Raw genomic sequence first — 17,467 nt, 5'->3', positions numbered from 1 at the left:
AAATGGAATAGAAGGTAGTTAGACCTAGCAATAAATGGAATAGAAGGTAGGTAGGCCTAGCAATAAATGGAATAGAAGGTAGTTAGGCCTAGCAATAAATGGAATAGAAGGTAGGTAGGCCTAGCAATAAATGGAATAGAAGGTAGTTAGACCTAGCAATAAATGGAATAGAAGGTAGTTAGGCCTAGCAATAGAATGAAATAGAAGGTAGTTAGGCCTAGCAATAAATGGAATAGAAGGCAGTTAGGCCTAGCAATAAATGGAATAGAAGGTAGGTGGGCCTAGCAATAAATGGAATAGAAGGTAGTTAGGCCTAGCAATAAATGGAATAGAAGGTAGGTGGGCCTATCAATAAATGGAATAGAAGGTAGTTAGACCTAGCAATAAATGGAATAGAAGGTAGTTAGGCCTAGCAATAAATGGAATAGAAGGTAGTTAGACCTAGCAATAAATGGAATAGAAGGTAGGTGGGCCTAGCAATAAATGGAATAGAAGGCAGTTAGGCCTAGCAATAAATGGAATAGAAGGCAGTTAGACCTAGCAATAAATGGAATAGAAGGTAGGTAGGCTAGCAATAAATGGAATAGAAGGTAGTTAGACCTAGCAATAAATGGAATAGAATGTAGTTAGGCCTAGCAATAAATGAAATAGAAGGTAGTTAGGCCTAGCAATAAATGGAATAGAAGGCAGTTAGGCCTAGCAATAAATGAAATAGAGTGTAGTTAGGCCTAGCAATAAATGGAATAGAATGTAGTTAGGCCTAGCAATAAATGAAATAGAAGGTAGTTAGGCCTAGCAATAAATGGAATAGAAGGCAGTTAGGCCTAGCAATAAATGGAATAGAGTGTAGTTAGGCCTAGCAATAAATGGAATAGAAGGTAGTTAGGCCTAGCAATAAATGGAATAGAAGGTAGGTAGCCTAGCAATAAATGGAATAGAAGGTAGTTAGGCCTATCAATAAATGGAATAGAAGGTAGGTAGGCCTAGCAATAAATGGAATAGAAGGTAGTTAGGCCTATCAATAAATGGAATAGAAGGTAGGTAGGCCTAGCAATAAATGGAATAGAAGGTAGTTAGGCCTAGCAATAAATGGAATAGAAGGTAGTTAGGCCTAGCAATAAATGGAATAGAAGGTATGTAGCCTAGCAATAAATGAAATAGAAGGTAGTTAGGCCTATCAATAAATGGAATAGAATGTAGTTAGGCCTAGCAATAAATGGAATAGAATGTAGTTAGGCCTATCAATAAATGGAATAGAAGGTAGGTAGGCCTATCAATAAATGGAATAGAAGGTAGTTAGGCCTATCAATAAATGGAATAGAATGTAGTTAGGCCTAGCAATAAATGGAATAGAATGTAGGTAAGCCAAACAAGAATTAAAATAGAAGTGAAGTAACTCTATCAATAAATGCAATAGGGTGCAAAGTTGGTCTAGGACACTAGGTTATACGAGAGCCTCGCAGTGTATCTAATACATGTGTAGAATTGCCATTGCAACGAACGCAACACCAGGAATAATTCGCACAAGACTTTTATGTTATACATAAACAACTTAAACAAGTTTTATAGACAAATCAAGAAGATTAAAAAAAAAGCTAATTGCCAGCATGGGCGGAAGTTATATTTTCCTTATTAAGACCACGTGTTTTTCAGTGGGACCTCTGGTGGCGAGCTCTAATTAAAACATTAATTACTTCATTATGGCATGTTGATGAGTCAGAACAAAAACAAAAAAAAAGTAACTATGTAAATAAGATGTATGTTCGTTTATGAAGAACAAGTTTCAAGGTTAAAGAGGCATAGAACATATCAGTTGAACAGCAAGGATGTTGCTATGTTCAGTTTCGAAGCAGATGCTAAATACATTGAAATACATTGAAAGGGGAAAACATTAACAGATATTCCTTACTGCCCCCCCCCCCCCAACTACTGACTGCGTTAAGGTTGTCGGTTGCACTACTACAAGGAGGTGCATGTCAGAAACTGACCGAGCCTAACAACAAGGGCCTCTCGCTAACGAGTGCAACTCGTAGTTGAAACATCGGAACAAGTCTCTCCTGTCCTGGGATAGGCCGAGCGTGGGCTTAGGAACTTGTTCACAAAAAAAACGCAGCGAACTAATTAATCCCTAACATGGGGGTGAAGGTGGGAGAAGATGCATGCTTCTGGTGCAGTGCGAGAAAAGCGCGCGTATGAATATGTGTATAGCTACTAACTCGTTTCCTCTTTTAATTCTTTAATATACATTGTACTAATTTTGTTTTTGGTCTGGTATTTCATGCATTTTTTTTAAACAAAAAAAAAAAAAAAAAAAGACTGCAAGAGAAAGAGTGTAGAGAGTATCGAATCGGATCTTTCAACTTTAAACGTCTTATTTTAAGTTTTAAGATTATTCAATAGCATGTTACACATCATCATGGTTCTGAACTCATAGTTCCTTCTGACCTGTATTAAGTAAGCATTAAATTATTGGTAGGGCAATGTAATAAAAAATAATTTAAATACTTTCGGTTCCGTCATGTAGAGTTTAAGAAAAGAAAGTGTATTAAGTAGATGCTAATTTGAATACCTATACAATTTAATTCGAAAGTGACAGTATTCTTTTTATTCATCTTTTACCAATTAAAAAAAAAAGTTTTTTGTAAGTTAGCTATGGTGTGTGTGTTTCTATGGTTACGGTGGGAAGAGGTTAGCTATGTAGTGTGAATGATGCAAGTTAAGCGGCATTGTCGTCAGCGGCCTTAGGTAGGGGCAGACGGCTCCAGAAGGCCAGAATGAAAAGATGTGTTGTTGTAGTGAATTTAATTTTGTTCAGAATACCATTTTATATTATTACTCAAGTCTACTACATTTATTTCAAGATTAATTTGTCTATATTGTATTTTGTATTGTAAGTTATATTTAGGTTTGTTCACAAAAAAGGTTATTCAATTTATTTCACGTTTTATAAGTTAAGATATAATACGCCTACAGCAGTTTAGTTATCTACCAGCCGTTTAGTTGTCCACCAGCAGTTTAGTTGTCCACCAACAGTTTAGTTGTCTACCAGCCGTTTAGTTGTCCACCAGCAGTTTAGTTGTCCACCAACAGTTTAGTTGTCTACCAGCAGTTTAGTGCTCTAAGTCAACGTAGGTCTTCAACAAATGCATTCGAACTGTTGTCTTTTTTTATATCTGAGCAGACGGCTAGAGTATATGAGCAGACGGCTGGTGTATTTGTACCGGTATCTATTAAAAGTAAGGCAAAGTTCACCTTAATTCGAATAGCAGTTTAATGTCGTATGCATCTTAGCAGCATTCATTCACACAAACATATATATCTACAGACAGACAAGACAGACAGACAGATAGACAGACAGACAGACAGATAGACAGACAGATAGACAGACAAACAGACAGATAGATAGATAAATAGATAGATAGATAGATAGATAGATAGATAGATAGATAGATAGATAGATAGATAGATAGATAGATAGATAGATAGATAGACAGACAGACAGACAGACAGACATATACAATGCCACGTACTTACCTCAAACACAGAGTTAATTACATCCTTCCCTATGCTCAACCCTTGGACAAACGTCCTTGCGGCGATGAACGCTTTCCTGACCTGCGTGGACAGCTTGATGGGCACTTCGCCGAAAGGCTTCAGGTCGTTCATCTTGTCCGTCACGCAGCCTAGGTAGTCGCTAGTGAAGACGTAGCCGCTGTTGACGAGCTCAAACACCCTCTGCAGCAGCTTGCTAAAGAAGCTATCCATGACCTCGCTAAGGTTCATGTCCTTGCCCTTGTAGTAATGGCGAAGGTCAGTGAAGAGCTTGGTGAAGATGGCTGCGTTCTGCTGGTACAGGAGCCCGTACGTCTGAAGGAACATCTCGTGAAGATCCAGCTGAGCTTTATCAATCAACTGGACGAAAAAATCTGGGGATGGAAAAAAAAAGTTGAATCAAAGTTGAATCAGTTTAGTCTGTTGCAAGCGTGCGTATGACTTTCCTTACATCTGGGTTTGTTTTTTTTTTTAAAGATGCTTGAGCACAGAATAAGAGGTAAATTAAGACCAGAAAACATTGCTTCTATCATTAATTTCTTTAATTGTTGGATTCCTGTATAACCTTTTATGCAAACAGATTAAAAGCGTTTCTTGACACAGATTTTAGATTTTATAGAATAAAAAATAATTAGCAAACTTACTACTAATTATACTAAAATCAAAGGCAAATTAAATATTGTCTTCGACGAGTAAACTGATGAAATATTAATATGAAAGGGGAACGCACACAATATTTCATTATATTTATAACATCCATCGCATTGACCTTTTATGAAATCCAAACGTTACAAAAACATATTCGCGAGTACAAACACACATGTCGAATTCGTGTGAAATGCACACTGCAAAAAAAAAAATAAAAAATGCAAGGGAAACAATTAACGAGTCCCCAACAAAACGTGACTCTCTAATAATTTCTTGTCTTCCTTGTTCCGTGCTTTAAAATGAAGGACATTTCTCTCGGGGGGGGGGGGGGGGGAGACAATAATTGCATCCTAACGTCAGACGTGTGTTAGTGAAGTCATCCTTGAAATTTAGAAATATTAACTGGTCTATCAAAATATTCTTTCCTTTAATGGCTCATGGCAAGATGCAGAACTTACATGAGTTTGTCCTAGAACATGGGACAAGATATTTCTTTTTAATTCTTGTGTCTCTGTGTTAATTTGGGTTATGCTTTTATTTCCACATCTAAGTTATGATCTAGTGTTCTGGGTATTAATGTTACTGTAAAATATTCGTGGAGATGCTACAGAAGGATCCCATGTATCACATTTAAAGACTGCATAACAACAAAGAGATTAGAGACCCCACGATGACATGCTAACTATTGTAAAAAAAGACAACGCAAACTAAAACTCTTTGGCCTTATTACAAGGTCCAGTACCAGGAAAAAGAAGAAGAGGCAGATAAAGAAAGTGATGGTAAGACAGCATAAAAGAATGGACGGGCCTGCCATTGCAAGAGGCTCTATCCAAGGCAAAAGTCGGAGAGGAATGGAGAAAGACGGTCGACATTTCTTGCGTGGTGCCCCCAACATACTAAGTGATAAGTGAAGGTGAATTGTATCAATTAGTTTGGGTCATTTATATAATTACATTTGTAATAGAAAAAAATAATAATTAAATTCAAGGTTCAGGAGCGTAGCTAGGTATGTTCCATCGTTTGGGGGCCCGGGGGGCTTCACTTCTTTGGGGAACCTTGCAATTTCAGTAATATTTATTTTTTCATGTAAAAAACACTCATCAGGGGCCCTCCTCGAGTGGAGGCCCTGGGGGTTTTCAAATTATTCCCCCTCCACCCTAGCTACGCCACTGTCAAAGTTTCTTAGTTCTTTCTCCACCACCAAAACTCGAGGTCCAGAAATGTAACATAAAACAATTTCAAGAGAGACCCTGTGTTAAAGAAAGAGCGGACACAGTCAAGGGCCCCCCACATAAACTCAATTGATGATTTATGATCCCCAGCAAGTCCTCCGGTATGGAAACCCAAGAAATGAGTCTGTGGTAAAGTACACAAATAGCTTTTTTTTTTTCGCCCCTCGCCATTACCCCCCCCCCCCTCGAGAACCAGCAAACCATTCTAGATACTTCATATCGGTACTAGCAAGGCGGTTCTCAAATGAATAGACTATATATTCTAATCATTAGTAATGTTTTTTGTATTTTTTAAATAATGTAGGATGCGCTTGAAATTATTTTTTTTTTTAAATCGCACCCATATTCTAGAAGCCCAGCTTGAGATCATGCTGTGTTGTACCAAGAAATCAAAGCTTATAGCGAATGAATTTACTTTTTAACTTTAGTATTTAGAATACGCTTAGGAGTGGAGCTAATCTGGCATCACAGTAAGGTGCCACTAGGGGCGCCAGGACTCGTCCCAGCTGTACAGAACATTCAGGACAGAGGACAGAGCAGCATGTGGTGCAAAGAGAGAGAGAGAGAGAGAGAGAGAGAGAGTAAAGCTCATTTGTGAAAATTGTTTAGCAGTGGTTCAGTCTTTAACTTTTACCAAGTCTTATACTTTGGCCAAGTCTTATACTTCATCTTATATTTTGTGTAAGACATACTTTGAATAAGTCTTATACTTTGGCCAAGTCTTATACTTCATCTTATATTTTGTGTAAGACATACTTTGAATAAGTCTTATTCTTTGGGTAAGACTTATACTTCTACCACGTATTTACTTTGGCCTAGTCTTATACTTCAGGTAAGACTTGCACTTTGGCCCAAGTATTATACTTTCGTCAAGTCTTAGAGTTGTGTAAGCAAACATATACCCACAAGCATTTGCTGACACACGAGGTCACAAACACGCAATAAGAAAAGGATGCGTATATATGCTTCTATACATATGTGTATGTGTGTGTCTTTATATACACACTATTTATATATTGTCTTTTTAATTAAGTGTTTAATGAAGTCTTAAAAACATTTCAAAATATATATTTTTTTACTTATGTTCTTGTTATACTTTTGATCACTAAGAAACTCTATGTCTATTTCTATGTCTATTCGATTGTCTTCGAGATTTGACAATAGAGATCAGCGGATAGCAGGAAACAAAAGGAACAGGCGAATGGACCTCATTCACCAATCGTAAATAAACACATTTAACCATATTGATAAAACAATGAAAAATATGGATTACATAATTTGTATAGAAGATGTATAGAATCACATGGCTAAATGTTGTTTGTTGACGATTGGTGAATGAGGTCCATTAAGAGCTGTCAAAAGGTTCATATGTTTTCCAAGCGGCTCTCAAGTATTACGTTGATCGTGATCCGAAAGTGGCAATAAAACTGATATGTCGTTATGTTTATACTCAAAAAAAATAATTCTTAAAATGTTTTTTCCATTTCCTTGAAGAAGCTAGTTACGGTGTACTGAGTGAGAACCACTGTGTCTTGAGCTCGTGATACACACAAGTGAAAGTTTAGAAGGCGTGGAGCATGAACACCAAAAGGGGAGGGGGTAGGCAACCTATTCTGAACAGGAGAGGCTGGTGACGAAGGTAAACATTACAGAGACAAGTCAAATGGTGTAGTGTTGCCAGAGTTTGTGTTTGGCCCCCATGAGGTTAAGATCGAGTTGGATTGTATGGCTGGGTTCAAATCTATACCTCTTTGTCAATTAGCTTTTTTTTTGTGTGTTGCTGAAAGGTCACAAGGTCATCATATACATCATTTACAAAGACATGATGGTCGCTGCGGGGGGATTTGAAACAAGGGTTGGCTTACGAGTTGGATAAATCTAAACTTTAAATCAAACTAATTATAAATATATATTAAATCTAAGGAATGGAAGGTGCACCCTGCTAATCACCGCTCCCTTTAACTGAGTTAAGAAATAGTTTTAATGTGTTAACTGCTCCCCCCAACAGGTATTAAAAAATACGCCATCAATAATACTCAAGTATGCTCTGCTCTCTCTGACAATTTCATGTCCATATATACGTATACATTATATGGTTCACACAGTCATTCTAAATAGCCTATCTCCTAAACATTATTTTAGGGTTCACACAGTCATTCTAAATAGCCCATCTCCTAAACATTATTCCAGGGTTCACACAGACTTTCTAAATAGCCCATCTCCTAAACATTATTCTAGGGTTCACACAGACTTTATAAATAGCCCATCTCCTAAAAATTATTCTAGGGTTCACACAGACTTTCTAAATAGCCCATCTCCTAAACATTAATGTTGTGACTATGTTAAAAATGCACCAGGAAAACAAATGACATTATTGAAAGATTTATTGCCAGCACACACAATGAGTAACACAATTTTGTTTGCAAAGTTGGCTAAGTAAAAAAAAAAGATTAACAATTAAGAATGTAGAATGAATTCAACTAAAAACTTGCGCGAAGATGTTTTTTTTTCTTAGTATAACATTCTTTCCCGACTAATCAGCTTAGTTTGTGACTTTGATATACGAGGCAGTGGCGAGGGAAGACTAAATGGATAGTCTTCAGATTATATCAATAAAACAGCTCACAACCGTGTAGCCCTTATGTAAATAGAATACAGAGAGTATTTTTGCTGAATTTCCCACAATACTTTGGAAAGCTGGAAAAGGAAAAGGGGGGGGGGGAGGGTAAAGGACGTGGTGAGAGACGTTTGTATGATATTAAATTTGATACCGGAAGCGTTGCGGTAGAGACTAAATAAGAGACACGGCTAGTGTCCGCGGACAAAAGGCGGAGGTTTATATTAATACGAGGAGAAGGCGCGCGAGTGGAGTGAGGGAAGACATAAATAAGAGAAAGGGAGCACGAGGAGAAGAAAAGATTCCACAGCAGCGCCGAGTCTCACGCTAGAACTATTCTATTTTATACAAAGTAATGGATAATTGTCAAACACAATTTTATGTAATTGATTTAGTAAGAGATCATTTCATGATTTTTATTAAGTGAAATCCTGACAAACGATGTCCATAAACAACTAATAATAATGACGCAATAGTATAACAAGAACCTTCATAGTATTTCTATACTTTTACAGTTGCGGTATTTTTTTTTTAAACGAGACAAAAGGCGCACCTATTTGAAAACAAAAGTTAAGAATCGTCTCAGCAGGCCTCTAATGAATTGGGAACATGGTTTAGAGTAGCCAAGAAGTATCAAGGTCTGTACAAGTTGAAAGATTGATGTCCACATCTCCTCTACTAGTGTTGCTACTGACAGAGAATTTCACCCTCGTTCTCTGCCTCCATTTAGGAGTTATGCAGCCATTTTGTTTTTATTTAGTGACTTAAGTTAGTGCAGCAAAAAGAGTTATAGAAAAAAAAACGAATGTGGGGGGGGGGGGGTATCTCGATATACTAGTACTAATAAGTAATCCCTAACATAAATAGATTATCATAGAACTAGGATATATAGGTTGAGTCCAATCTTTGTGACAGACGTGTGCTTGTTGCAAATGCTGAATACTACACGAGCTCTTGTCGAGTTCTTATCTACGACGCCGTTCTTATCATTGCGATCTGTACAGTAGCTATCATACACACTGGCCGCTAAGCTTTTAATGCAAGGACATGGTCCAGTGCTAGGTCTGGGCTTGTTATCGTGCTGACCTATATTCCCAACACAGCGTTTAACCTTCTTTCCGGTCACTGGCCTCACTTCGGGCAGCTAGTGAGAAGAAGGGGAGACTAGAAAATAAAACGCTTGACCACGGGAGATCGCCTGGGTTTACATCGGACTAATTTAACCTGCAATTTTTGTTTTAGGTAACTGGAGGAGAGGGGTAGTATCATGCATCATATCTGAAAGTGGACTGACGTTTAAATGTCCATTAAACTGGACAAAGAGATAAAGCTTTTTTTGTAACTTGGTCCCGGTCAGTTAGTAACGAAAGCCGATAACACAAAAGTAGGCTACATGCGATTCTGTGACGTATTTTTTTTTTTTTTTTGCTAGTTGTATTTTGATAATCTGGAGTATGTTGATTATGTGTATATTTTTAATATTTGTAATTTTGACTGCCTCTGTAACACTTGTGCTATGTGGCAAAACAAATACAATTGTTAAATGTAACCGATGTGTTGAAAACATGCTACTAGCACACATTTATTTAATGACATTAAGGACCCCCCAGATCCCCTGGGTAAAGTACATAAGACGTTGTTCGTGTTATGCGAATGAACACATCCAGTGAACGAAATGTATAAATCTACTAGTCGTTGAACCCGTCATAATTTTGACTATTTCATTTTGCTGCCTACATTCTTTGTAATGTAGGTGATGGAATGTGACATTAATGAATATATTCAAATATAAATATGTCTTTTTATAAGTATTTTTTTATAGTTTACATGGAAATGAATATTCTACAATTTTAACATCAAGCAAACTAATTAATTTACATCGTATTAGGATCGTTTGTTATTTGCATCACTTTGAAGTGAAGAAAAGAAAATGAAATCAGGAAGTCATAAATATGAAGTCAAGTTTAAATGTTTGAATTTTTGTTTCCTTTTCGACTGTTTGAGAATTCAGGTTTGTTTGTTTTTTTGAAAATGTTTCTAAACACGTTGGGAAATAAATAGAAGTACTACAATGATGTGGGTGAATAGATTTTTTGTTTAGTTAAAATTAGATAAACACAAAAGGTGAGGATAAAACACCAGCGTGTAGCCGCCCCCTCTTTTTTATTGACATGGATTGTATTACTTTCAGAACATCAAGCCTAGTTTCGCACTGCAGTGATTGCATTTAAGAGGTTAGTACTAGTGTTGTTTTTTTTTTGACTGTTTTTCCGACTCAGCAAGATTCAAGATAAGATTTGATCTGATCTAGATGTATGTTCTTATTTCTTACCACTGACCTCGAGCACCAATCAGGCAACTCGGTGATGTGAAAGCAGGTTGAATTCCCCCCCCCCTCTTTTCTTTTGGAGGTGGGGGTGGATATTTTTTTCTCAACCTTTTGCTATGCATTAATTAAATTTACAATTATCCTTGTCTAACTAATCCCCATCTCACTTTTAATTCGAAACCTCTGACCCAGCCAATCCACAAATATGACCTGTCCACCTCTAAACATTATAGACAAAGGCGTCATCAGGACGAAGCTGCTAACCAAGCCGCCGCCATAACTAAACGGCCATCACAATGAACGCGGTAAGCGAGACGAAAAAGTCAATACATCAAGTCCGTGATATCAATTAAAATCAGTCCCATTTATTTTTATAGTCATTCTTCTTCACGCCATCAAATTCCGAGAGGTGGCGCGAGGGCGTATGGGATGTGGGTGTTAAACAGCGTATGATTTTGATGGCTTGCATAACATAGGTTGTTGTTTTTTTTTAATTATCATGTGATAGGAATTCAACTCTTAAACTGCGATTTCACATGAAGTTACATTGTGACTCATCTTTGATCTAGTTTAACTTTTATAGCTTCATCGTTAAGCTTTACGGCTTGTCAGTTATTTGAAGTGTGATGCAGACACAGCAATATTTTAATGATCTAGTATAGTACAAATCATATAGTTCGTTTCGCAATTGGTTTTATTTCCGGATAATATTTTCAGATCTATACTGGCTAGTTAGTTTAACTTCTTTTTGTTGGTCAAGGGGTTAGGATCTATACTAGTTAGCTGGTTTTGTCAAGAAGGTAAAAAGAAAAAGTTTATCCTTCAATCCTAACCTAGTTTGGATATTTACCCTTATCCTAATCCTCGTTGCAACAAGCTAGAATACAATTCCATTTCTTAAGACTTATTGTGTCGCCCTATAACTCATGTTAAAACAGAAGTTGCCCGTCTCCTGCTTAGACTCTAATCCTCCTAACTCGAAACAAAATGTGTGGGTTGACACGTTGAACATATCGAATGGCATACAACATTTCTGGTGACCGTGGGTAAGGGGGTCACTGCGACATTCAAAAGATCCACTTTGGTGACTCAGTGAGGATCACCTGAGAAGTGCTGGCTTTGTCTTTCACACACCCACAGCACCACTCACATACATACTATGACTCAAACACATGCATACTATGACTCAAACACATACATACTATGACTCAGACACATACATACTATGACTCAAACACATACATACTATGACTCAAACACAAACATACTATGACTCAGACACATACATACTATGACTCAAACACATATATACTTTGACTCAAACACATACATACTATGACTCAAACACATACATATTATGACTCAAACATATACTATGTCTCAAAAAGTGCATATATGAAATGTTTTGGTAGAGTTATTTCACTTTTTTTTAAACTCCGGTGGTGAAACTCTACATGAAGATACATATCTCGACGAAGTGAGATTTTCAGCTGATGGTTCAGACTATTGCGTCATAGAAAAAAAGAATTAAACTTCGTTTACAGTACAGTCATGCTCTTTGTCTGGTACAAAATGTCTTCTGCTCCGTGTTGAAGAGACAAGATTGTCTGCTCTTGTTGATGAACTGATGATGTTTGCACATTGTGTTTTTGCCTGAGCCACCTAATAATGAGTCAGTGTTGTTTTAATTGTATACACATAATGTTCGTAGTGTATTCAAGCTATTCATGATTTCTACTTAAAGAACTACATGTTTTGTTTTTTCTATCAACTCATTCTGTTTGTCTGTCTGGTAAAAGGTTTGTACACGTTATTTCACCCAGTTTCGGATCAAGCTGCAATTTGCACAATTATTTCTTTTACCCGACAACACAAGAATCAATTTTTAAAAAATCAACAATTAGTTAATTAACTATTGGTAATTTATTATTTTGTTTGGTTTCTCTAACAAGGGAAAGAATTTGTACTTGACTGAAATGGTGTTATAAGGTGAATTAGTCCCCTTTACAGTTCGTCGTCCGAGTCTTAGTGAACACAAACATGAAAAATAGGAAGATGACTTTAGAAACAATAGATAAATATGCAATCTTCCATTTTCATAAGCTCTCCGCTAACGTGGTTACAGTGTTGGCTTGAGAACCTTAAGATGGCTTGAGCCATGAAATCGAATTCAGGTCGTTTCCTCATTTTTTTACTTTTGTAAATGCTTTTTTATTGTAAGTCTAGATCTATTACAAACTTAGTTACATGACTGATCGAACTAATTGATACATCTAAGCTCAATATAAGCTTTACTTTTAAAAAAGTATTCTAAAAAAATATTGTTTGTTTAATTTCCTAAAGAGAAATTCTGTGATGTTTTCAGCTAAACTATAATTCTCGGGCGATCACAGTTCAAAGTGGCTCATTGGATTTAGATTGAAACTTCTAACAAGCAATAAAAAGAAAAAGTACTTTAAAAAAAAAAAAGGTTTTCTAACGAAAGAACCGCTAATTACTGCCATTTATATGAAAATTCCTGGGTCTAGCTCCCTTTCGGCTATAGAAAACAAAATTAATAAATTAGTGCTAAATGTTTATTTCGTTAATTTTTGGATTGATTCGTGTATTGCCATCGACTAGGAATAATTAAGCAAAATTTCAACTTGTTCCGAGAAAGGAAAGCTGGAGGGAAAATACGTGTCAAATCGTTATAAGGGGATTTAATCCATATATACATCCACATCTCTCATTAAGTATTATTTATTCCCCTTATTTCGATATCAAACAAAATAATTAATAGCCACAATAAATTAACTAATTGGTTAGTTGCTGTTTTTTTTTAATTGATTCATGTCTTGTCAGGTTCAAAAAATAATTGTGCAAAGTTTTATTATGATCCGAGAATGGGAATGGGAGAAAAAAACATATTTAAACTTTTTACCAGACAGACAGACAGATAGACAGACTGATATAAGCTATGTAAATATACAAAGACTTGTTAACCACCCAATACCATCGTAACACTTTAGTAGGTTTTTTTAATTTGGTAAATACGGACGTTGGGACAGTAAACAGTAAGGAACTAACAGGAATAGCTAGGTTAAGATCTTTGACAGAGAATTTCGCCTGTATTTACTAAGCCCCGCCCAATTTAATACAGAGTTTCGGACCCAAGGGGGCCGTGAAAATGAACTCCAATTGGTAACAAAGCAGAAAGTACTACTTCTCTGGGAGTAAATGGGGGCTGTACGACGTAGAACCCCCTAGCCTCCATAAAGATCTAGCACCGTACAGATACGTCTCCCACGGATTGATACTGGGCACCGTTTCCTTTGACACCCCCCTGGGTAGGGTAAGGGGGGATTCCAGAAAAAACCCTCCACAACGAAAAATCAAAAGAGTTCAGATTCTGAATACAACAAAGAAACTATAATAACACGGTGCTGCTTTAAGAAAGCATTGACAGTGTGACATTAAGACTGCACTTGTCGTATCCGAGATAACTTCAAAATGAAAACCAAACACTGGAGGACATATTTAGACAGGGCACATCAACGTAACTCTTGTCAGATTTGAAAACATTTATGTGGTGTAACGCTCAACGTCTACTTCCAACAACAATCAATCTCATAACTAATAAATAGTTATTGATAACATACACAGCCAAAAACAATCACAATGCCTAAAAAAATGCGAGTGTATATTATATGATATATATACACAAGAATGTTTCAAGATTTCACGGGAATGTTATCGAACAGATAGATATACATAACAACAGACGCATGGATAAGACAACCAATGAAAAGAGAGGGCTAAAAAAAAAGTTTTGCCAGACAGACAGGGACATAAAAATTTTAAGTGGCAGTAAATCTCAAAGTTTCTCAACTCGTCTTGGCTTCGCATGTCAAGTAATCCCGCTCACTCGCTCATTACTCAAAGATAATAATCCCTTCGTTATCTTAAATAAGCAAAATTATTTCCAAACTGTTACAGACAGCCTCCCAAACTTCCTTGGTTTTTTTTCTCCCCATAGACACACTTACAATATCTATATTCGCTTCCACCCATGAAGAAAGTTTAGCCCTCGCCACGTTCTCGCTGAGCCTACACACTAAACAGTCTCGTTGAATTGTTCGTCCAGCTCGCTGCTCTACTGTGAGTTTAAGGAAATTATTGTTACTTGGAGACTACCAACAGAACATTACTCACGTGCAGCAGCATGAGAGCACTCACGCCAGTGAAGACCCCCAAGGTCACCATATTGTTTAGTGAAGACCTTCCAGGTCTCTACATTGTTTAGTGAAGACCTTCCAGGTCACTACATTATTTAGTGATGACCCTCCAGGTCACCACATTGTTTAGTGCAGACCTTCCAGGTCACCACATTGTTTAGTGCAGACCATCCAGGTCATCAGATTGTTTAGTGAAGCTCTTCCAGGTCATCACATTGTTAAGTGAAAACCCGCCAGGTCATCACAAACATACAGTTTAACGAGAAGCGTAATGGCCTAAATCAGCAAAGGCTCAACTTTTTGCAATGTGACCTTTTCAAGGTGACCATTTAAGTTACTTTCAGAGCTGTTCCTCTCCTTTTTGAAACTAAAAATAGAACAAAACTCTTTCCCAGCCAACTTTCCCCCACGTGTTTACTTTCTTTGGTGAGTTGTGAACGCTTAAAAAGTAAAAAAAAAAAAAGTAACCGATAAAGTATCTCTTTATATAAAATTATTTACGTCGCCCAACCATGCCGGACACCACGCACGCACCCGATTCTTGGTTTGACTAACTCAAAACCAATTCCTGGTTGCTAAGAGGAAAGTAAGGGAGCTTTTAAGTAGTCCAGATAAAAAAGTCAGGTCCTCAATCTCAAGTGACCACCGAGTAACCACCGGGAAATGTGGTCGCGAGACCTTGACGTCTGTTTTAAAGGTGAACTCCGCCGTGGGGGCAAGGGAGCATGTGGAGTGGTGGAGAGCGATAGTTTTAGTACCCAGTCCTTGTTAGTCCAATATATAATGATCGGCGGCGCTCGAAACAACTACGGGGGGGGGGGGGGGGGGGGGTAGAAAGTAGAAAGGAAATGTGAAAAGAGGGGGGGGGGCTAGTAAAGTAACTAGGAATTCCAACAAAGTGACCAATGTCTCATACGGCCAGTTGAGTCGAATGTTGCCAAGGGCTACGAACACTTTTTTCCAATCCACATTCCGTGGATGTCAGGAGTTAGTCTTGGAGTGAAAAGAAAGGGGATGGGGTGTAGGGGCGCACAGTACGGCCTCAGAGTGACCGTTCATAAACTTTTGTAGGCTGTCCATTTAGTTGATGGGACATTTATTGTTATTGTTGATTCGGAAATATTTTTTAAAGGCAAAGAAAAGAACAGATAATCCCGATTTATTAAAAGAGCTCCCAGGACTAAGGAATTTTCAGATGTGAAATTGGCAGACAATTATGGGATGGTAACATCAATTTTTGGTAAAAGTCAGAGAAAGGAATCCATTTTGGGTTTTGTAAGTATTCATATAGAATCTACAACTATGGTAGAGAACATTGTATTACATTACATACTGTATTACATTCCATTAGTCCATTCATAGGGGCCAAACTATATGTCCAGGAGGAAATACAATATTTTATTTATAGTAAGGTATGAATGCCAGCACTATTTATATTGATCTAGTTTAACATATGTAGATGACATTGTAATGGGTTGGTTTCATAAAAATACAAATAATTAAAGTCCTGTCACACTATTCTGGTGTCAGAAGTTGGATTTGTTATACAAACGAAATATACTACATGGTGATGATGACGAATTATAAATCGTCCACAGCTTCTCTTCATGTTTTAATATTTTCAGTAGGCACTTCGGTGCGTTTTGTACTGAAGTGTAGCCTGTATGAAAAGAAATTCATGAACGACTTTTTTTTTTTAAAGCCTTGGAGAAAACACATTTTAACAAATCTATAAAAATGTTTCTTTAACGTTGCGTTCATCAGAAAAAATGTTGCGTGACATCCAACTTGAATTTGGTGACATCTCGAATTACTTTCACAGAAACACGCACTGTCTCTGTCTCTCTCTCTATTTATCGTATCCATCTAATCATATATATCATATATGTCTAATCATATCTGTCTAATATCTGTCTGTCTATCGATCTCTAATACACAACCGATCACTAATAATTCACAGACAATGGATCGGTTATAATCCAAAAGACACATGATAGAAACAGGAGGATAACACTAAAAGAGGGACAAACACTACCTCGCATGCACACACACACACGCAGTTCAGTTGCCTACTGAGCCTAGTTTGATTTTTTTTTTCACTTCATTGAAATTGATCCCTTGCAACCCTCGTCATTTGTTCCAGCACGCACACACACACACACACACACACTATTTTGGCACTTACACCGTCCTCGTACTGAGATCTAAGCGTGAGAAACAGGAATAGTTTTTAAAAAAAATGGCGTCTACCTAAAACAATAGGAGCCCCGAACGAGGCAGACATAAATATTTCAAAGCAAACTACAGACTTGAAGACTCAGGTCCAGACACATTAAAACTATGTAACCACACCAAGGACAATGGCCCATGGAATCTTTTTTTTTTTTTAATTTCTTTACTTCTTACAGATTTTTTTTTATTTGGATAGAGCGGATGTAGAGTTTGGGTTTCTTTTTTTTTTAATATACACAGCAGTAACGTCTATAATTCAACATATTTTCGGACTGACAAAGCGTTATAGTTAAAAGTAGCGTCAGACAAACGAGTGGCTTAAGTCTAAACTCAATCTTCTAAACAATGTTGGATAAACACGAGAGATCTGTTGGCCACTTCCGTTCCTGAATATCTCAACATTGCCTGGATGTTGTCTTTTACGTTTTCCCGCCCCTTTTATCAACCTCCTGGCAAGGGCATGAATATCTAAGCGAGTTCTTGGTAAACGACCCATCTACGTCTGTGTTGAGACATTAGTCAGAAGGTCAATTAAGTTCCCCGATTCAATGCACTATTTAGACATTCTCCAATCCCAGAGCCCGGTGTAAGGCGTATTCACTACATACACCATTTGTCAATACAGAAGTATGTTGAGGTA

The 17,467-nt window shown here is 37.2% G+C and overlaps 1 protein-coding gene across 1 annotated transcript in view; it reads right to left on the bottom strand.

The window, feature by feature from the left end:
- Positions 1–17,467, bottom strand: part of LOC106066482 (glypican-6-like) — a 120,027-nt gene that overhangs the window by 62,041 nt on the left and 40,519 nt on the right. The window contains exon 3 of the mRNA XM_013225519.2: positions 3,535–3,926. Coding sequence (XP_013080973.1) covers positions 3,535–3,926 — 392 coding nt within the window. The remainder of the gene's footprint in view (positions 1–3,534; positions 3,927–17,467) is intronic.

The sequence above is a fragment of the Biomphalaria glabrata genome, chromosome 15, assembly GCF_947242115.1.
Source record: "Biomphalaria glabrata chromosome 15, xgBioGlab47.1, whole genome shotgun sequence".
Lineage (NCBI taxonomy): Eukaryota > Metazoa > Mollusca > Gastropoda > Planorbidae > Biomphalaria > Biomphalaria glabrata.
Note: the sequence above shows the minus strand (reverse complement) of the source record. Positions and strands in the feature narration are given on the sequence as shown.